Source organism: Fukomys damarensis, unplaced genomic scaffold (genome assembly GCF_012274545.1).
Source record: "Fukomys damarensis isolate Sample0158 unplaced genomic scaffold, DMR_v1.0_HiC HiC_scaffold_35, whole genome shotgun sequence".
Classification (NCBI taxonomy): Eukaryota; Metazoa; Chordata; class Mammalia; order Rodentia; family Bathyergidae; genus Fukomys; species Fukomys damarensis.
This window is the reverse complement of record NW_022900947.1, coordinates 30128637-30143506: the sequence shown is the minus strand read 5'-3', so window position 1 is coordinate 30143506 and position 14870 is coordinate 30128637. Positions and strand designations below refer to the sequence as shown.

Sequence of the window (14870 nt, the reverse complement as noted above, 5' to 3'; positions counted from 1 at the left end):
AAAAAAAAATCAATTCACACAATTCCTGTGGATTTAAGCAGATAGGATTATATACATCCCAAACGGAGAACTGAAAAATATGTGCACTCCTCCTACTCTGCCTTCCTTTCAAAGTAAGAATGAAATATAAAATTCCCACAAATAACAACACTAGAGTGGTGTTGTCCAACACGATAGTTATCAGTATAAAGTCCACCTGTAGCCATTGAGCACTGAAATACACCTGATCTGAATTGAGAGATAAATTTAGACTGTGTAGATCACAAAAGAGAAATGTAAAGCATCTCATTAATAATTTTTAAATTTAGCTACATATCAAAATAATATTGGGTAAGTGAAATATGTTAAAATTGATTTCATTTGTTTCTTTTTGCCCTTTAAAATGTGGCTTGCAGAAAACTTAAAATTACATATGTGGCTCACATTTTTAATTGGATAATGAGGCTTATAAAGCATTGTATTAACTACTTATATACATTTATATACACAGAAAACCTCATTTAATTCTAACTTTGTACTCTGTAAGACAAGTACTATCAGTTATTTCCATTTTTCAGATGAAGAAACTGAGGCAAGAGAAATGTGCCCAACTCAGAGTCAGAATTTGGACCCAGGAAGCCTGGCTCTCATTACCACATTGCATTGACTCTCATTTTCTGTGCAGTGGTGACAGAGGTCTCTTTTTAAAGGGTGACCATTAGCAGAGCACTTACTATGTGGCAAACGCTATTCTCAAAGCTTACGCACGCCATCCCATTCAGTTTCACCCAACCCCACATGGCAGGCACTGGAACTGTCCCCATTCTAGAAAGGCAGGGACTGAGATCCAGTCAAAGTGAGAGTTCTTTACAGAAATCATCAAGAAAGAGATCAGTGAAGAAGAAAGATATATGGCACCTACTCCTTTACAGCTGGCCTCACCCCCGCCCTGTCCCTGGCAGTCCCAGCCCAGTTCTGACTCCTGCACACCTTGGCTCTCCCTTCTCTTACAGGTCCTGGCTGGGTGACAGCTGCTGCCTGTCCTGGACCAGGGGTTGCGTGGGGTGGGAGGTGAGGCAGCTTTAAGCAGCACCTCGTTGTGCAGGGGGAAAACCTGCACAGACTGCTTTCCACATGCACAGGGAACACAGAACCATTTTCATGTATGCGTCACCCCTCCTGCTGTGTTATCTGAGCAGAGAAACTGGTCTAGAAAGGACTGGCACCATGGGAAGTTGGCGAAAATCATCCAGGCCTTGCCAGGGATGCCTGTTAATAGTTTTCAAAGAGGGCCTGGGATTCAGCTCAGTGGTTTTGCCGCTTGCCCTGCAAACACAAGGGCCTGAGTTCAATCACTAGTACCAAAAGGAAAAAAAAAAAAAGTTTTCAAAGAAACAGAAGGGAAGAAAAGGGAAGGGGAGGGATGGGTGAAAATAAGGGAGGACAGATAAAGGGGGAGAGAGGAAAAAAGAAAGGAAAAGAGGGGGAGAGCGCAATCAAGTGTTCCTTTCAAAGAAAGGGTCGTTTCAAGGACAGTGTCATAGCAAGGGGAAAGCTGTCTTTATTGAATGGATGCTAAGGAAAAACCGCAGACTCTGGGGCTGTTGTTAAGGACTGGGTCCAACGCAGCTGTAGGTTGTGTGAACTGTGACCAATACACACCAACCCATTGGCTGGATATAAAAATAAACGAAAGATGTAATTATAGTAAAAGATGTAAACACCAAGATTTCCTTTATTGAAATCCATTTTTTAAAATGGGAAGGGGGTTTAAACATCAGAGAAACTGACTTTTAAAATGGGTCCACTCATTTTTATTTTTGTACTGGGGTTGAACTCAGGACCTTGCACTTTCGAGGCAGGCACGGTGCCACCAAGCTAAATCCCCGGCCCTGGTCCACTCATTTTTAATCATCTAATAAAAATGAGCTTTCCTCATTTTCCAGCTCTTAAGGACAGAGGAGAACACTTGTGGTGTGCAGAAAGGACAGGGGTGCTGTCCTTGATGCTCCCTGCACATCTGGGGAGAAAAGTCCTGTACCGGAGGCCAGGCTGTGACTGCTGTGTTGTGGGTTAGCAGGAGTACAGAATATAATAACTATTTTTTTCCATTAAAAATCTGGGACTGATACTATGGAAAGTCACAGAATGGGATATTCTTGACATAAGTAGTCATGAACATTTACTGCAAACCTGGTATTACAAAGATGACAGCAAAGTACTACAATCTTGGGCACTAAGAGAAAATATGATGTAGGGTACACGTTAAAAACATTTTTTTCTCATACTGCATTTGTAAAAAGCAAGTATTTAAAATTATTTCTATACTTACTGGACAGTAAACAAATCCATCACTTTTTTCATCAATGAAAACTAATCTGGTCCCATTTGAGTCAGGAAAAATCTTTTTCACACTGACGGGATGTCGATAATCATTAACAAACTGCCAGTCTTCAATGTAGAAATACTGAATGACACCAGTCTAAAAACAAAACCCAGACATGCAAATATGAGGTGGCCAACAAAATACTGACTTTCAGTGTTTAAGGTGAACAAACATTCTCATTTTTTAGAGTGACGTCATTATGTTTAATGATGAGAGAATCTAAAATTATTATTTAGAATATGGGAAGGGTATAGATCCAAGAAAATCAATGAAATGAGAATGTACACGTGATTTGGTCTATTTAATTTCCTATATTTTTAGTGATATGAGATAAATGATTTATAGATTTCCTACTCTCTAGAAATACCATTATTGTTTTAGAGAAACTTTCAAAGAAAAAGTTATTTCAAATCTTTTTTGCTATAACTAGAAGATAAATTTTAAAAACAAAAATATCACCTGATACAGTTGTCTTCTATATATTGGGAATGAACATATACACACCAAAAATAAAATCACAACACAGGTGGTGTTATCTGTAATATAAAGATCTGAAATTGTCTGAAAGCTATACTCAAAGGGTCAACGACACTGAGGTCTCAGGTTTGGGAGTACTTCAGATTTCAGATGTTCAGATGAGGGAGTATTTTCAACAGGACAATTTGATGTCCGTGCAAATACTCCCAAACCCCAAAACCTATGAAACCTGAAACACTTCTTTTTGGTCCCAAGCATTTCAGATAAATGGTCCCAAGCATTACAGGACTGTTACGCTGAAAACTGTAAAGCACCAGTGGAAAGAAATCAATGATCTAAATGAATGGAGGGGTAGACTGTGGTCAGGGCTTCAAAGACTCACTGTAATTTGTAAACATGTTCATTCTCCCCAGGATACACAGGTTTACTATTATCCCCCCCAAAAAAAAATAAATCACAAGATTTTTTGGTAGATATGGGAAAGATTATTCTAAAATTTATATAGGAGGGGAAAGGAAGGAGAGCTACAATTTTGAAAGGAAAAAATAAAGTGGGGAATCAGTCAACCCAATTTCAAAGCTGTCCCTTTTTTATGACAATGGTCATCAAGTGTGAGGTGGCTTGAGGAACAGCCACACAGATCAGTGGCACAGAACACATGGATATGCTCAACACAATCTTTTTCCTGTTTTTTAAGGTGCCTGCATTTACATTTTAAAATTAAAAACGTTATGGAAATATCATTTACATATCATGCAATTCACCCTCTTAAAGTATACAAGTCTCTGATTTGTAGTGTGTTTACAAAGTTGTCCAAGACTTGATCACAGTTTAAAAACATTTTGTCACCTGAAAAAGCACCCTACTGAGAAGTCAGAGGAGATGCTCTTTGTGGGAAATGTAAATAAACCAGGGGCATCATCGTCCTGGACAAGGTTCAGCCACAGAGGGACAGATGTGAGGCACACATAGCTTTCTTCAGAGAAACACGCTGAGGGAAATGGGCCAATCCCAAAAGAGGTTTCAAATTATATGGCTTCATATACGTAACATTACTGAAATGGCACAATCACTGAAATGAAGAACAGATTGTTACCGGGGTTACAAAAAAGTAGGTGTGGCTAAAAATAGTAACATGGGGTTGGGGTTCGGGTGGTGACAGCAGGCTGCTCTACCAGTTTTAACCCTCTGTGGTGAGACTGCACTAGGACCACGTGCACAGGGAGAAACTGGCTGAAGGGCGCTTCTTACAGCTTTATGTGAATCTGCAAGGATCTCAGGATAGAAGTTTAATTAAAAAATTATGAAATGACACTTTGGACTTTAATTCAGGTCAAGATGGAATAAGACATTGGATTTACTTTCTCACCCTAAACAACTACTTCTACTTTTTGCTTTTTACGGACAAAACGCATGAAACACACAGAGATAAATCTTTTGCACATGCAAAGGGCACTGAGAGCTGGAGGGGAGGAAGAGGGAGGAGATGGGAAAGGGACCTGGAGAGGATGAAGACGTGTTACGCACGGGTACCAGCTCCCCGCGATGCAACCCTGTACTGTTAACATGTACTGATAAAAATAAAAATTTAAAAAATGCACAAAACCACCATTTTCCAGACATTGGAATTAGGCAACAAGGGACAGTAATCTGAGAGATGGGAAACAAGGCAAAATCCCCTGACTGCCCTAGCTCATTACTTTCAGAGAGATCTAGAGTCCCGGCCCGGGCAGTGCAGAAGCAGGAGGAGCACAGCTCCGCCCAGCGGGGCAGAGGCCCGGAGGGGAAGACTATACTCGGAGCTGGTGCCTTGTATTGGATACAGTGACAGAAAAAAGGGTACCAGGAAGAGGAATATGGCCCAGATCACAAAGTGAAACTCTGAAACTCCCTGTGGTCTACAATAAAGAAGGTGATACGTACATCTGTGCCATAGATGAGGAACTCGCAGGTCAAGGCGTGACATAAAATGCGGCACTTTTCATCCACGGCTGGGAAGAGTCGGGTCTCACGTTCTTCCTGAGCATCCACGATTTCACTTTCTATCTACAATGTAAAGAACAGTGGCTCACAGATTTGAGCAAACCTGGTGAGCACTGGGGAAAGCTGTCTTCTCCTCAGGGTCAACTGAAACTCAAGACTGCAGCCTACCTGGCTCTTCCCTGAGGCCTGGGAAGCACCAGCCTCCTCTGTGCTTGGCAGCCAGCTCTGCACTGTCTTGCTGAGCTCTGCAGCTTCCCAGATGCAGAGTCAGGAGAGATGTGGGAGGTGGTTTAGCTGAGAAGCCCCACCCTAGAGGTGCCTGTCTCTCTTGAACCAGTAAACAGGTATAGTTTTGAAGATGCTCTCATGTGACATGTCCAAATACAAGGGTCCATTGCAAGCTGGGCATGGGAGGCTGAGGCAGGAGGATTGCAAGTTTGAGCCTTGCCCCGGCAGCTTAATGACTTAGCATGACCCTGTCTCAAAATAAAAAAGAGCTGGAGCTGGAGCTCTGTGTAAAGGCCCTGCGTTCAATCCCTAGAACTGGGGTATGGGGTGGGGGACTAACACACTCCAGGGAGCCCAGAGATATGGCCATCTCTCTAGGCTTTCATGGTTATTTGTAGTTCCTTCTAGATGCAATTTACCACCTGGCTCATTTTTACCAGAAGCGACCACAGCACGGTTGATTTATCAGGTTTCAGGGGAACAGAGGGAGTTTTGTCCACTCTGTGCATGCCTGGCTTCCTAGAGGATCTGTACTCAGTGCTTCCAGAACAGGGTTCCTGGTACCGAGACATCAGGTGGTCCCCACTGTCACTACTTCTCTTAGCAGGTTCCCAGGGCACCACAGTTACACTTACCAGATGTAATTGGACTTTGCCTTCAAAAAGTGCAGCAGCATAGTCGGAATGAAGGCAGATACTGGCGACTGTTCCCAGATATTCCACATCTTTTAACTTTTTCACAGCTGTAACAAAAAAACCCACATTAACATATACGTAAAATTACTGCAAATAAATATTTGCAAATAAGTTTTAAATGTGTGCCTTTACAAGGGTCTTCTCAACTTAAGATCTTAGTTTGAGCCACTCTTAGAAAAAAATTCTTAAGCTGGCCAGGGTAGCACATGCTTGAAATCCCAGCACTCAGGAGGCTGAGGAAGGAGGATCGCTGAGAGGCTGAGGCCAGCCTGGGCTACACAGTGAGAGACTATCTCAACAAACAAACAAACAAAAAACAGTTTCCAAATAAATGCCTTTAGGAGTTTCATAATGGCTCACATAAAACAACAGAAAATAAAATCACGTGTGAAAGAAATTAAATATTGTGACAGGAAGTGAATGGGTTTCATGTTTAACAGGTTATTGCCAAATTTGTTCTGTTCCTGAGGCTTATTTGATCTAGCATAGAGGAAGGGAAGAAGCTAACATTTGTTAAGCACCATTTATTCTGCCTCATACGTCCTTCAAAGTACCCTTGAGCTGAGGTTTTGGCTCTGTGTAAGAGCACTTGCCAGGCATGTGCAAAGGTCCTGGGTTCAATTTCCATCACTGCCAAAAAAAAAAGTATCTTCATTTTCCAGGTAAGTAAACCAAGGCTTACAGGGGCAAAGTAAATGCTCTACAGTCAATCAGCTTAAACAGGCAGAAGGGAAACTGAAGGTCTAATTCTAAAGTTCACACCCTACACACTATATTATGCCATCTTTACTACACAGGTGAAGAATAAAATCTTTCCAAATACTATGCAAAATTTTTACAGGATTCAGAAAGCCATTAACCAGGTCTAAACAAAAATGAGTGAGAGACTTTGTCTAAAAGAAACTTGCAGTACATCCCAAATGACAGAGAAACTGCATGTTGGATAAGAATACACCACATGGCGCAGACTTGCCATTTTCTCCGAGGACATAGAACCAGGCCCTGTTATTCATTCCTACAGCCAGATGATAAAGACCCACTGCCACAAAGGTGGGCTCCACATCAACAGAAATTGTGATCGGTCGCTCCTATAATAAAGAAATGTAATGGTCATAAACCACTGTTAAGACTTCCACTTTATTAATAACATTAAAATGACACTGTTCTCATACTCCTTCCACGAGGTTGGCCACAGTGACTTCAAGGAGGGAGGTGAGGTACGCGATCCTGGTGCAGCAGGAGTCCCCGAGGATGGGCAGCTTGGTCAGGAAGACAAGCAAGGAGCCCCTCTGGGTAGACAACGCCAGCAACTGGCCATCATCTGTCCAGGACAAGGTGCCCAACCCTGAAATAAATGTCAAATACAATCAATCAGAACAGTCCACTATTGCTGGCAAGCAAATAACTGTGTTCATTTAAGGTACTAGTAGCTTTAAAATCTTCACTTCTTAAAAAATTGCATTTTTATTTGTACATGTGTGCAGTACATAATGGTTACATTCCTCACGGGGAGCTGGGACGTGTATGTAACCCATCCCATCTCAGTTCTTTGTATTTTAGGGAATTCTGATGAAGAGTATTAATTTTATTTCCACTACAATGAATACAACTCATACGATAACATACACATTATTCTGTAAATGAGACAACAAAGTATCAGTCTGCTTCAGAAAAATCAATACCTTTATTTTCATCATCCAGATTGACTATAGCATGTATGTCCCTTAATTCTGACAAGTCATGGATTTTAATGCTGAAAAATAAAAAAAGTATATTTTAAACATATATGTGCTTTATGTAAAATTGTTTTACTTCACAAAACAATTTTGAACTATAGGTTAGTGGCCTCCCAAACAGGACACACAGGATGGTCTACTGGGAGAAGATAAGAAAATATTAAAATTTCTACATATTTAATTACATTTTACCTTTCAAATGGTTTTAGACAAGGTTTTTCTGGGTAATTCAGGCTTGCCTTAAACTCACTATGTAGCCCAGGCTGGCCTTACACTTGCAGCAATCCTCTTGCCTCAGCCTCCCCAGTCGTGGGAATATAGGCGTGTGCCACCACGGCTGGGTATATTTTGTTTCAGTGTGTGGGGGCACAGGAGGATTGTGCCTAGCTTACTCATCTGATCTATAAATTTAGGAAGGAGGTTAAAATCGTCCTGACAGTCTGAATAGGAAAATGTTTTGTTGAGCAGTATTAATTATTGTAAGATGATACAGGTTCCTTCATAATGAGCTCCCCTCTTCCTCTGCCCAGGGTTCATTCATATAAAAGTTGCAAGGTACATATAATAGAAAGCATTACACTGGAAGCCGAAGGACTGGCTTGAAAGCTCTGGAAAAAAGAGGGACATAAGAGTAGGTTAACACAGATTAAAGTCACACGGCACAGTGTGCACTTAACAGGATAGTAAGTTTTCCTCTTTGACTCTTTTCCTCTTTCTCTTCTCTCCTAGTGTTTTTCTCTTGCATTTTTCTTTCATTATTTTCATTTAACTAAACTTTTTATTTTGAGGGAAGTGTAGGTCCACAAGCAGATGCAGGAAGTAATATGGAAAGATTCCATGTCCCCTCATTCCCAGTGGTAACATCTCCAGAGATACAACTCACAGTCAGGATCTTGACACTGACTCAATCCACAGATCTTACTCAGACGCAGCAGGTGTGGGTGCACATGTGCGTGTGTACTCAGTCCTGAATTTTTCTCACATGGAAGATTTCTGAGGTCCACAACCAGAGAGGGCACAGACCCACGTGCACAAAGAAAGACCCCTACTGTTGCTCTTTATAAATACAAGGACCTTCTTCCTTTTGATTAGCATTTGAATGGTCTAACTTTGCCAACTTTTGACTTAGTTATCCTATTATATTTCAAGTTTCTTAAAGGCAGCATAACATGAGCTCATTTAAAATAATTCATTTTAACAGTCTTCATTCAGCAGGTGCCATTTGCATTTAATGCATTTAGTGATGTGTTTGCATTTAGATCTACCATTATTTGTTTTCTGTTCACCTTGCTGTCCGTCCTTTCTTCCTGTTTTCCCTTCCTTTTGTTTAGATTATTGGAACATTTTTAAGTATTTCATTTATCTGTTGTGTTTTTGTATATATCTTTGTATAGTTTTTAGTGGGTGCCCTAGTACATACACGTTAAAATTTTTAGTCTTCTTAGAATTGAGGTTTTACCACCTCAAGTGGAATGTACAAATCTAATTACATAAAAAAGTACCCTAGCCTTTTAAAGTTGTAGTTGCCTTAATTGCTTCTTCAAGCACTGAATATCCTATCAGACAATATTATATCTTTGCTTTTGACAGTCACGTATGTGCTAAAGATCTCAAAGAAAACGTCAATTACATTCATCCAGATATTTGGCATGTCTGTTTTCTTCCTTTTTGGTACTGGAATTGAACGCAGGGTAAGAACTCTACTACTGAACTGTATCTCCAGCCTGTTGCTGCTTTTTCTTTCTTCTTTTGAGATAGGGTCTTGCTATGTAGTTCAGGCTGGCCTTAAATTCACTAGTCTAGGCTGGTCCTGAACTTGCAGTGATCCTCCTGCCTCAGTCTCCCGAGTGCTGACACTACTATACAGGCATGTGACAGCACACCTGGCATCAGCTGGCACTTTCTGATTCTGTAAGGCTCCCTTCATTGGTTCTCCAGAAACACCAACACTGCCTAGCCTGTTCTACTTTGTACCTCTTACAACTTCACCAGCACCTGCGGCCAAGCAGTGAGGGGACAGAGAGAGTCCTAAGCAACACAGCCTTGTCCCACCTCTTGAGACCACAGCTGCCAGGGGCTGAGGCTACTTAGTGGCTGGGACAAGAGAGAACAAAGAATAAAAAAAGAAGGACTAGGAGATTACTTAATTGTCTCTCAGTGCTAGGAGTTCTTCATTCTGAGCTTACGTAAGAAGAAGACCGCCCCCTCCAGAGCAGTGCTCTGGTGGCTGCTGCCAGGTTATGGGCTGCCGCTTGCCCTGGCCAAGGGCCTGGTGGAGAAACTCGAGTTCACTGCTGGCTATGCACTGCTTTGAAGTCTGGGCTCCTGCAGTTTGCCTCTGCAGAGTCCTTAAGCGGCTGCTGCACATGTCTGTCTAGTCTGATAGCTACATTCTGGGGTGGGGACAGGGCAGAGTGTCCTCTCTCCATGCCACCTGGAACTGCCAGTTTTCAGATTGCTTTCCTGGTATTCTCCATTTATGCCATTGTCCTGAGTGTTAAAGGCAGGGCATGAGTAAAGAGGTTTTAGAAATTTCAACCACAAATATGTTCTAAGAGTACCTGGAAGTAAGAATTCAGATTCCTATTAGCTAAGTCTTGTTGATTCTCTTGAATGTTTCCTACATCGACTTACCTAGAACTATGTGAATGTAACTTACCAGTTATCTCCACATGATGCAGCTTTATTAAGAGTCTGTGATACTGCAATACTGGTTAGATTATCTTTATGGCCACGAGCCTGAAGTATCTCTTGACCAGTTTCTTGCTTGTGAGTAGAAATGACCACAAAAATTCCACGTGAAAAACCAATCATGATGTAGCCATCCCCATACCTGTGGCAACAAAACCAACAATGTGGTCAAAGGTGTGTGTGCTGGGGGCAACTATCATTGGCAATGTGGTAAATCTGTATTATCTTAAAATTAAGAAATTACAGAATGTAATTTATCAAGGGCTTACTATGTGTCAGATAATATGCTAAGTAGTTTCACATATTAAATTGGGCTGTAACTCAGAAAACACAATATATAAAATTGAATGTTACAGATTTTAATATAATTAGTAAGGAAGAACATGTGGCTTTCTATAAGGAGCTTTTTGTACATACCAACTATAGCAGACAATGTTACCATAATGCTGCTGAAATTCCAAATCCACTGGGTTTTCTGGTTCATTCAGATTGAAAAGAAACAATGTTTTCCTGCCAATCACCACACTTATCTGCCAGAGAAGATTAGGATTGTGGAATGAATTTTTCAATACTTCATGAAAAGACAATAAGCAAGTCCAAACAGCTGAACCCAATTTATAAAAAACAACAACAAACCCCCCCCCAAAAAACAAGCAAAATTAGAGGTGCTAAATGCTATAATTAGTATGATAATATGATTAACCCCAGAATGCTTCTACTCATATATATTCTGGTAAGGGATCCTTGGACTTATACACATCTACAATATCATTCAAATATATTAGAACACCTTTATGGGGCCGGGTATGTAGCTCATCGGTAGAGCATTTGCCTAGCACATGGAAGGCCCCGAGTTCAATCCCTAGTGCCTGAAAAGAAAACAAAACCCAACAACAACAAAAACTTTTGTGGAATAGCCTTATAAGTACTCTATGCCCCTCATTAGACTACTATGCAGAGTATGTGGGAATGCAATTGTGTCACAGTAGTTTCACTGCAGCTGGATTCATATTCAGAACATCATCCTCCCTCCAGAAGGCCATTCCATCACCTGCAGGTCCGTGTAGCTGAGCCAGTATCCCTCTGCTATTTACAGAAGCTGATCTGTAACAGCAGTTCTCAGTGGAGGGACATTGTGGTGGGGAGAGAAGAGTGCGTTCATTAGCTGGGCTCATTATGAAGGACACTTGGATGCATTTCCTTGCTCCTAAGTAAGTCACTATCAGCTTAAAATAACTTTTCAGGAAATAATTATTTCATTACATATGTTCATGTTAATTATGAAGACCATCTGAATTTTGAAAAGGTAAATATGAAAATGTACCTAAGCAGTAGAGAAACAAAAACTACAATTCTCAGATATCTGTTCTCCACATCAGATAGAGTGAAAGTTTAAAAAAATCACATAGAATATTAATACTTTTGTAGGGGGAGATACTAGGGACTGAACCAAGGAGGTTCAGTCTCAAAAGAGGCAGGATCTCACTAAATTGCCTAGTATGGTGTTGAATTGGTGATCCTCTTGCCTCAGCCTCCCCAGGAGCTAGACTTGCAGACATGCACCACCATGTCTGGTTAAAGGTGCCCCATTTCTGTTACAAGAATGGACACAGGAAGCTGTCCGCACTTGCTGTGATACCAGAGAGTCAGCAGCGGCAAAAAACATTTTTAGGCCAGAGAGGCTTCATCTTATGGAGGCTTAATAAGCAATGAACATATTTTATTCATTAAAATCTGAGCAATCTGAGAAAAGGAGACAGTATATTTCACAAAACTACCAAAATGATTAGGCATGGATTTGATTCAGAATTCTTACTGTGTTTTCAGCAGCAGAAGTCTGGTCATCGGTTTTCACTGTGGAAAACTGCATGTCACTTGGCTCTGCTCTCACTTGTACCTGTGGGGGTAAAAATACCACCGCTGTGAACCAGCCCAATATTCACATCACTCGGGGGAGCTGGAGAGCTGCTTCCTGGTAGAGCACGTGCCCAGCATGAGGTCGGAGGTTCAGGGCCCGGCAACCCTCTCCCCAGTCATCCAGGATATTAGAAAGAGGTGACCTATTTGCATTTTTAATTTTGAACTAAGGAAAGAAAGACAGACAGAAAGAGCAAGCCTGCTGCCACAAATATCCAAAACCAGAATGAAACAGAACCCATGTCTCACTGAAGGGAAAGCTAAACTTGAAAGAAGGGAAGGGAAATGCACAGGGACCATCAGAGAAGACCAAGCTAGAGACAGCGCTGTCTGTGCAGAACCTCAGCAGCTGCTCTCCAGGCACCTGGCCAAGGGAGACAACACCAAAGCCCACCTGTCTTGGCTTGAGCTCAGCATCAGAAAGCACAAAGTTCATTTCAAGAACTTGTAATTAAGGATCTGCCTTCCTAATTCTCATTATAGCCTGAAGTTCAAATTTATGCACTGAGTGGTCTGGGAGCCCCTAAGGTGAGAAATTAATTTGAATAATAGAAGGATCTGGGCTGAAAATATCCTTGCGGCATTTGACACAAGTGAATCTAGAACCTCTTCCAAGGCTGCAAACTATTTCCACGGATAAACATTGCTGATTTTGAGGCAGTCTTGCAAAATCCCCAAATTGCCCAAGGTGGGCTTGAACTTGTGACCTCAGCCTCCCAGAGTGCTAGGATTGTAGGTGGGGGTCACCATATTCAATCAGATGTTTCATTTGAGAAGGAGAATTCTTAAGAATTAAAAAGGGGAAGCAGTTACCTTATGTATAAATGACAACTAAATGGTAGTGAATTCCCAGGATGCTATGTGGAAAAAATGATCTAAGGCCACGTCTTGACTCAGTGATGAAAAAAATCCAATTATCTATTGGTGATGTCTGCTATGGCAGTGGAGCAGAGGGGCAATGTAGCATTTGCCACCATTTTCTTTCTAAAGGGCTTGAATTACAAGGTTTCTAGAAATCATGTCATACTAAACAATTTTTTGTAATGCTAAATTAATCTGTCTTAAGAACCACTTTGGTCATTCCAGGTTCTGCTCAATGTGCTAGAGAAACCAAGTTCTGCTGAACTCATTCATAACTTTCCAGATACAGAACCAACTTTCTTCTCCCCTTTACTATCTCAAACCTCACCCCTTCAGCTAGGCTTGGATAAGCTGTAGTTTCTCCTTTGTTCATGCTACAGAATGACAGAGGCTGCTAGATGTTTTGCACTGTTTGGCAAAATAGGTTTTAGCAGGGCACAGGGCCACCCAGGTAGTCTGAGAAGTTCTTTCTTCCTGGAAGCAGTCAGGTATGACCATATGCCTGGATCCCTGTCCAGTGGGACCCTGTACAGCCTGTGACACAGAGGTACCCAGATGACCTGCCAACCACTTGTGTATTGATTAATGTGAACAGTCGAAGAGCAATTTGACCTCTCAGTTAAAGGTATGGACTTTAGGATCAGGCTGGCCTGACCCAGTCCATCACCTCCCTGCTATTAACATTTAGATTGTAAATATACATACAGAAAATAAGAGTTATTGCACAAATATACTGTCCAACTATAATCACAGAGCTGATAATCCTAGTGTTAGACAAAGGAAAATATATAGTAGGGGATATTTAGATAACACTTTCATAAAGAAAAATGTCCCAATACTACATGAAAAGTTTTTAACATTTAAAGCATGAATATGATTACACTCAAATCCCACACACAGACTTTTATAGATTAGTTTGACAGACACACTATTTTGGGGAAACATTTCAGTATATCAGACCAAAGAGACATAACTCTATTACCTGTCTTATTGTGTCACCTTCCTGATTACTAACTGTAATCACTCTGTCTTCACCCCCTAAAGCAAGCAGATTGTCTGTATTCCAACATCCGCATGTAATTCTCTTAGTATGTTTTCCTGAAAAAGAGATATTTATTTTTTTCTTTTTTTTATTGAGTTTATTAGTACAATCTAGGTATACAATACAGTGACATTCATCATTGGGATTCTGTACCTTTACTCTTTTCCAGGTTCTGCAGTCAACCGAACAAAATTATAGACATTCAGCATATTCCATTAAAAAAAACCAACCCACCAAATCCTCCCTTCACCCCCTCCTCCCCTCCCCATTTACAAACACTTTATTTCCATTTTTTCAGTTTCTCATCTTTTTTTCCTCTCCCTTAATACCTTTCCCCCACCCTTCTCACTTTCCCTATACCTTTAGCCCTTTGCTTCCTATTTCACATTATTAATTATCTCATTAGGATCCTGTGTACTATTAGAGTTTCTCACACCAAAGAAACTATTCGGTATTTCAGTTAAAGAAATCTCTGTATGAACATTAAAAATAGGGAATCCTACAATAAAACTAAAAAGGAAAGTAAAAGAGAAGAGGCAATGATGTAACATTAAAATAATCCTTAATTCTGTAGATCAAAATGGTCCCTTAACATATTTAAATTGCTTCTTGCTCTTGTAGTCTTATCTTATTCTTTTTTTCATTATTTAGAAAATACTTTATTAGTTTCTGTAATCAAACCCACGTAGATATGACCTTACATATTTAGTACAATGCATTACCCCCGTACACATGGAAAAAAAAAATTAACATTTCTAGATCAATATGGCTGTCCATTTCTATACAGTGCCAACTCAACACAGTAAATTGGGATAACCTTTTCCAAAGTTGACAGCACCGTTAAAAGTTTCCCAAAATTCAATTTATATATATAT

The 14870-nt window shown here is 40.7% G+C and overlaps 1 protein-coding gene across 1 annotated transcript in view; it reads right to left on the bottom strand.

The window, feature by feature from the left end:
- Wdr19 (WD repeat domain 19) overlaps positions 1-14870 on the bottom strand; it is an 87434-nt gene that overhangs the window by 58569 nt on the left and 13995 nt on the right. The window contains exons 6-15 of the mRNA XM_010625106.3: positions 13936-14051; positions 11992-12072; positions 10593-10705; positions 10144-10317; positions 7431-7501; positions 6921-7093; positions 6722-6836; positions 5689-5795; positions 4766-4888; positions 2312-2461 (exon numbers count right to left, since the gene is read on the bottom strand). Of these exons, the coding sequence (XP_010623408.1) occupies positions 2312-2461; positions 4766-4888; positions 5689-5795; positions 6722-6836; positions 6921-7093; positions 7431-7501; positions 10144-10317; positions 10593-10705; positions 11992-12072; positions 13936-14051 (1223 nt within the window). The remainder of the gene's footprint in view (positions 1-2311; positions 2462-4765; positions 4889-5688; positions 5796-6721; positions 6837-6920; positions 7094-7430; positions 7502-10143; positions 10318-10592; positions 10706-11991; positions 12073-13935; positions 14052-14870) is intronic.